Source organism: Nicotiana tabacum, chromosome 17 (assembly GCF_000715075.1).
Source record: "Nicotiana tabacum cultivar K326 chromosome 17, ASM71507v2, whole genome shotgun sequence".
Classification (NCBI taxonomy): Eukaryota; Viridiplantae; Streptophyta; class Magnoliopsida; order Solanales; family Solanaceae; genus Nicotiana; species Nicotiana tabacum.
The window spans coordinates 115,979,352-115,986,790 of record NC_134096.1 but is presented as its reverse complement, the minus strand read 5'-3'; the positions used below and the strand labels follow the sequence as shown (position 1 = coordinate 115,986,790).

The window sequence follows — 7,439 nt, the reverse complement described above, 5'->3', positions numbered from 1 at the left end:
AAGGCTACCCTCGGCAAAACTATAATCTGAAAATATCTAAACAAGCATTTCGGGGAAAACTTCCATTCATATCGAGCCCCCACGAGTTTCAAACAAAATTACATCGAGAACGAGCCTTGTTCGAACCTCTGAACAAGAACTTATTACTAAGTTTTATTTAGAGTTAAGGCATTTGAAATCTTTGCAATCATAAAAAGGAAACCAAAAGAAACGAACTCAAAAATTGCAAAAGGGGAAAAAGCCTTATATATATATATATATATATATATATATATATATATATATATATATATATATATATATATATATATATATTCCATTACGAAGGCCAATGATAACGGCCCCAACAAAATGAACAAAATGCAAAAACAAAGAAAAATCCCTAAGGCACCTAAGCCTGATCTTCACCAGAACCCGCCTCGTCACCGGAGCCGTCGGGGTCTTCTCCATCCTCGGGTTTGCCGGAGCCCTCAGAGCCTTCCTCATCCTCGGTCAGCCAGCTTATTGGCCTAGAGCCTTTTCGCATTTTCAATCTCGGTTGATAGGTCGAAACCCCGAGCATGGACCTCCTCAAGAGTCTCCCTACGGGAAATCCACTTCACGTACTCAACGGTAACTTTCAGATGGTCATGGGCTGCCTCGGCATCAGCCCTGTACTGGGCCACCATCTATTCAGCATCGGCCCTGGTTGTTTCCGACACAGACCTCGTCGTTTCGAGCTCCTTGCCAAGGGCATCCCGTTCAACAATGGCCGAGCCCAATTGATACTGAAGGCTTTCGATTCGTTGAGCCCGTGCTTCATCTTTCTTTCTCGCCACTCGGAGTTGGACCTCCATCGATGCCAGTTGCTCCCGGGAAGTCTCTTTCTCCGAAGCCAATCGGTCCATTTTTCCTTTCCACCTATCGGCCATGGCCTTGACCTCGTTTATCTCGGCTTGAAGTTGGTCGATCCTGTCAACTTTCTGTTGGAACTGTGAGGTTTTGGCGTTAGTCACCATGTCTAACTCGACATCACTAACTTCAAAGATATTTACCTGTCCCACCAGGTCGGCATGCTCCTTTTGAGCCGCATCCAACTCATCCTGGAGACTCTTGACTGCTTCTTCACGTTGCTCGCTGAGAAGCTTATACATGTCCATCTTCTCAGCAAGCTCCTTGACCTCAGCCTCGAGCTAGTTAGCCTCAGCCTGGCACCGAAAAACACTTTCATGATGAAGTACCGAGGTCTACAAAAATATAAAAAAGAAAAGGCATGAGAGATATCAAAAACTAAATCCAAGGATGAAGGAGTGTAATGACGCCTTACCCGGTTCAGCGCATGATATGCTTCGTTTAACAAGCATGACGTATCCATCTCGTTCATTTTCGCCTGGTCTTCTTCGGTTACAAGGCACATGAGGTAGCTAGCCACTCCAACGGGGGCGGAAAGAACTCGGGCATCCTCCAGGACGGTGATGATTATTGACCACTTTCGGCCAGGATCCGTGCTCGGGGCGGGGAATCAGTTGATTAATTTTGGGCTCGAGTTCAGCCCGCCAACCTCCGAAGATAGGTTTTTCCTTGGCACCTCCAAGTCACCAAACCTGAAGAAGTCTCCCAGGGCAGTTGAGTTCACACCTTCAAAAAAGCAATGGACAGGATCATCTGCACCATGGGCCCCTTCTTTGGATCGCTCCTTCATTGCTCGAGCTTCGTCGAATATAAACTCGGTGAACGAAGGCGGCCCCAAAATTTCTATGACACCGGGCAGAGCGGAGCCGGTGTCACGAGGGGTCTCGGCCCTTACATCTACATCGGCCTCCTGAACTTGAGAGGGATCACCCTCCGTTGTTTCCCCTATGGTTGCCACCCGCTCTTCGGGGAAGGACGACTTACATGCCACTAAAACGTCACCTTCCTCGGGCTCGTCCCTGAGCCGGAAAAGCGAGTCTGAGTCAGGCGCTCGGGAGCCAGAACTCTCATTTGGATTACGGGCTAACCTTCTCTTTGGCCTCTTCTTCTCTGAGCTCGGAGAACTCGGAGCCCTCCTTCTCTTCTTCTCTCCGGCAGCGGCTCCGGGTTGACCCAAAGCGGAAGGATCAATGGACAGGTCTTCGTCCCCTACTAAAGGCCTAAGCTCAACGATCTTAGGTAATCTTGCAAAAAGAAAAGAGAGATTAAGAACATGGCGCTGAAAAGGGGAGCCTAGTGTTACTTATTCGGGGAAGAAATCTTACTATGGGATCGGGCCTCCCAGCGCCCCTTTGAGAGTTCGCGCCATGAGCGCTCAGAATAAGTCATCTGCAAGAAAATTCCCTCGATCATCTCCTTGAGCCGAGGAATGTCTTTTGGGACTCGAGCAAGGGCTGCACCACCACAAATACTGATGAGGAAAAGGGAGATAAAATGTAAAATCGACATCTGAAAGAAAGTATGCTTACGTGATACATTCCACTTCTTGGGGAATGGCCTAAATCCAGTAGGGATCAGGTATGTGGTCCTCACCCGGACAAAGCATCCCTGCCAACCCCGATCCTGGTCCTCATCGATGCTGGAAAATGGGGCTTTTCTATTCCGGAGTACGAGCTTTATCAGTCCCCACCGGAAGATTCGGGGGACTGTACAAGCAGAGTAGATGATCGAAGGTGAACAAACAGGAGTCGACCTTGTTCACAAATATCGAAAGAGGATTACGACCCTCCACAACGATGGAAGAATCTGATGAGGCATACGTCATACCTCCTACAAAGGTCGAGGATAACCGGTCCACCGGGCCAGTGTAAAAAGATAAGTGTAGACACTCAAATATCCCTCCACATGGGTAGTAATATCGTCATCCGGCCCGGGGACTACTATGTCCTTATCCTCCCAACCACAGTCGTTTTGAACCACAAGAAGGACAGCCTCGGTGATGGAGCAGATATACCTAGATACCGCCTCGCATCGACCTTGCACTGATGATGGCTTTTCGACCTTAAAATCGCCTGCGACAGAACACCCCCGGGGACGAACATTTTCAAGGGGGCTTGGCTGCCGGTTCATCGGCAACCGCACCTGGAGCGGACCTCTCAAGGACAACCACGTCGGGGGTGGTCTCCTCGACTTCGGTGGACGACTGCGGAGAAGAAGAATCACTCTTTTGAGGAACGATTTTGGAAGTTTTTGCCATTGTTATCTGGAAAAAGGCTTGAAAAAGTATGTAGGAAGGTTGGGAGATGAAGGGTAAAAGCTTACTAAGGAAATCAAGCAGTGCTGGTTTGGGTAGAAGATTAATAAAAACTTGTAATTTGTTGAGAAATCTTGAAGAACGAAGGTAAAAACGTTGGGGTACAAAGAAAAGCAATAATATCCTGAAACTTTCGAAGGTAGAAGCTTGGCCAATAGTAAAAATGAATTAAGGAGAGGAGTATTTATAGGGGCTTCGCACCGTTTCCCGTCCAGGGACGACCTGCCGATGGCTGACACGTGTTTGAAGTCATTATGACGCGACTGACTGGACATTTCGGATCTTTTGTCATTTCTATTACGGTGTATTGAAGAAGGAATTGGAGTGCTCATGTCGTTTCTCGTCGTGAACTTACTCTCCGAGAAATGAGGGGACTATCTGTATACGGGTGAAATCGAGCCCTTGAGACGCCTCGATTTCTGATGAAATAAACGGAGCAAGAAACGTGATGGCAAGGAACCAGAATCGAGGCGAGGAGCCCCTCGAGTCGGGGTTCGGGGCAAAATGTCCGCCCTCGAAATATCGTAGCCATGACCCCGGGACCGATTAGAATCCTAAAGGCCTTGGAGAGCACAATCAGGCAATCGAGCATGACCAACAAAAGGCCGTAACATCCGTGATCAGCCGGATATCACGGTGTGGATCTCGGAATGTATCGGCAGGAATCTGGTAATTGGTTAAACGGAAGATATTTACCTTTTATGGAATTGTACTTAGAGTAAAACTCCCCTATTATATAAATGGGGGTCTGACTATTCATTAAGCACATGAAATATACCCTTATTTCTTTGAGCATGCCCTTATTTCTTTGCTATTCCAAGTTCTTACCCGAATTAATCAATTCTTCATTATCGTGAGCCCGAGATAATTCATCAATTCCTCATTATCGTGAGCCCGAGATCAAAGGCAGGCATTTCACTGAGTCTGAATTCACTCCCCCCAATTGGTTCAACGATTTATTACGTTCTTTATCCGTCTGATCTATCGTGATTTATCATTTGTATTGAATTAATCTGCATATCTTTAAAACACAATTGTTATCCGTATTTTTCGGGTAAACAAACACAATTTCAAATTTACATTTTCTTGCGTAATATTCCAAATACAGGCTCATGTCGTCTCTTATTAGTTGATCTAGAGTAGTGGGACTACAAACTTCAAGCTACTACCAAGTCCTACCCACGCTTTATTTGCGCTTTGGGCTTAAAGCCCCAACGGGCCTTAGAGCTTTTTTGCGCTTTTTGCCTTTGATAACACTTTCGTCAATCAGTACTATGACATCAGTAAATAACATACACCATAGCACCTTCCCTTGTATGTGTCGCATCAGCACATCCAACGCTAGGGCAAACAAAAACGGGCTAAGGGCAGATCCCTGATGCAACCCCATCTCCACAGCGCAATGACCAATCTATGCAAAAATCATTTCTCATATATTACTGCAGATCCAGCACTGAGAAATCTGTTGCCTCCAGCTATGAAACTCAATATAATGTCCCCTCCCTGATCTCTCTACCCCTCTATCCTTCTCCACCTAAATACCAGACATGGTTCACTTTTGTATTACAAATACCAGACTTGATTACCAGCACAATTCGAATTCGTCCTGCACTATACTACCTAAGCCCTGAGGCTGGAAGCAGAACTATTAGCAACAATTTGACCCTCAGAAGGAACTCAAATGGAAAGGGAAGCAGATAAGAAGCTGATATGCCACACCCCCAACCTTATAAGGGTGAGAAGTTGCTTATATTCTATCATTGCAAAGCAGGACTTCAGTAGCTCTCTCTGCCCTTGTTGAATTGCAGAAATGCATAAAATAGACCTCAAATATTCTTTTAAAGACAGTGGGGCTTAGGTATGCAATTCCTGCACCGCAACTAATTCATTGGCACCCGCTACAGCCCACAAACACAAGTTCCAGTAATTATGCCCACGAAGGCTAGAGAAGATGGGCTCACGCTGTGTTATAAATGGTATGCGGACATGAGATCTCTATGTTATTAGTCTATGTCTCAACCATCCAATCATCATCTTGGAGAACCCAAACGTCATGATTTTATCCATAGGAAGTTTCGGAGAACCCAGTCCCACTATTGCTTCAAAAATAACCATTAACCATCTCAACCAATATCCTCAAGGTGAAGAACTAAAACACATTTTGTTTAGGTTAACAATTAAGTATTACTTAGGGGAAGAAAAAAAGGACAATCAAAATCGAACTCACTCATTTTGTAAAAAACCCTCCCGCCAATACCACTAGACTATAAGATTTGGTGGTAAAATGCATTGAATAGACACTTGTGGAATTTCTGTTTCTATAGTAATAACCCATAGCTACAAACCCAAAAATCGCACCATCTAGCTCAATTTAGGATTGGAATTCCAAGCCTCCAAACTAGCTGAAAACTACAGAAGATTCTATATTTATGTCAAAACCCAACATTTACTCGTGAAAGAGCATACATATTTAAAAGTTAGCAAAATTTACCTGTGGGGAAAAGTCAAGTACTTAGTCATAGGGACAGTAATGATATTCCTCCTAGCATTAACATCGGACTTTTGGATAGCAGCAATCACCTCTTTAGCCTTACCAACTCCAACACCCACTTGCCCTTTCTTATCACCCACAACCACAATTGCTCTAAAATGCAATTGCTTCCCACCTTTAACAACCTTAGTAACTCTCCTCACTTGCACCACTCTCTCATCAAACCCATCTTTGGCCTTCTCTTTCTTAGTTTTCCCAAACCCAGTTGTCTTTTTCACCTTAGAGTCCATTGTATAAATGTCATTCCCAAGGAAAGTCTCTCCACTATAAGCTGGCCCATAAAGCTCTTCATAAGCTTTTGCAATGTCGTCTTCGGATTCTAAGGGGCCATCGTCGAAAGAGGGTGGTTCTATGAAGTCTTTAGGGCGTTCTGGAGGATCAAAAGTGGAAATTTCTTCTGGGTCTGTGTTTTCAAAGAAAGTGGTTTCGACGGTTGTGGAATTGGCTGTTATGGGCTTGAGTTTTGATAGGTGGATGGGTTTAGGGAGGAAGAATGATTGGGATTGAAAGGGTGAAAAACAAGAAGGGGTTGTGCGTAGAGAGAGGGAAGAGAAGGTGGAGAGCGAAGCAGATGCTGCTGCCATTGTCTCTTGTCTTGTGCCAATGGCGAAGTACAGTGGAAGAAATGTAATCTTCTTATCCTTTAACTTTCAAGTGGTAAGATGGGCTGAGTTTAGGACTAGTTGACTACGATTTGGGCCTAACTTTGGGCCTCTTGTAATGAGTGTATGTAGTCTTAGAAGAAAGAAGATTTAACCCAAATAGCCATCCACCTAATCTCTTAAACTTAAAATAGCCGGCGAATATATAATATATATGTATAATCTATGTATATCGGCTAGAAAAAGTGATCATTAAATCTGACCCGCTATTTCTGTAACAATCCCTAGAAGAAATGACACCAGGTACTCACTCTAAAAGGCTGCTATTTAGTAAGGAAATTTTACCTCCTATATCAAAGGTATACACCCTATTTATTATAAATCAAAATTATTTTTAAATATTATTTTCTATAGCTACCTTTTATATTTTATAGCAAAATAGGTATTTATGGATATACTACCATTGAGGCATGAAATACGATATTTATATTTTTACTCTCTCTTTCTTTCAATTAACAAAAGATTCTCTCTCAATTTTCTTCTTCTTTCTCTCTCTCTTCCTTCTCTCTCTCGTCGAGCAACTCAAGCCCTAGTATTGATGGCCGACGAGAAAGAAAAATCTCTCTCTTTTCGAGTAACTCAAGATACACGCCCTACTATTGATGGCCGACGAGACATTAGAATAGAGTAGAAGGCAGCCAGGAAACAGAAAAGAGTGAATTTTTCAAACGTAAAGGAACAATGTGATGAACTCTTATCATAAATTTATTGTACGGATCCGACGAACTTTCTTCTCTTCTTGGCCGGAAAACGCCATATTCGACGAACTTTTTTCTCTTCTTTGCTATTTAGTCACATATAATGATACACATACATTGTATTATGTACAAATTCACTCAAAAATATTGTATTTTTATATAAATACATTTATTTTGCATGTATTTATGTATTTCGAAGATCTATATTTTTTTAATACAGTTGAATACATGATATAAATATTGAAATACACTGAATACAAACATTAAAATAGAACAGAATATAACAGAATAGTATTGATGGCCGACGAGACATTAGAATAGAG

The 7,439-nt window shown here is 43.3% G+C and overlaps 1 protein-coding gene across 1 annotated transcript; it reads right to left on the bottom strand.

The window, feature by feature from the left end:
- Positions 1 to 1,501: 1,501 nt before the first annotated feature.
- On the bottom strand, positions 1,502 to 6,350 carry LOC107801182 (uncharacterized). The gene is made up of 2 exons (XM_075235817.1): positions 5,697 to 6,350; positions 1,502 to 2,135 (listed from the first exon to the last, which is right to left on the bottom strand). Exons 1-2 carry the CDS (start codon positions 6,338 to 6,340, stop codon positions 1,502 to 1,504), a joined length of 1,278 nt encoding a protein of 425 aa, XP_075091918.1. The 5' UTR covers positions 6,341 to 6,350.
- Between the last annotated feature and the right edge of the window lie 1,089 nt (positions 6,351 to 7,439).

Bases quoted from the DNA above. Each gene is read 5' to 3' on its own strand.
- LOC107801182 (XM_075235817.1), bottom strand. From the start codon at position 6,340: ATGGCAGCAGCATCTGCTTCGCTCTCCACCTTCTCTTCCCTCTCTCTA. The intron at 2,136-5,696 runs GTAAATTTTGCT...TCTTTTTGCAAG, and splicing joins TACTTGACTTTTCCCCACAG to ATTACCTAAGATCGTTGAGC.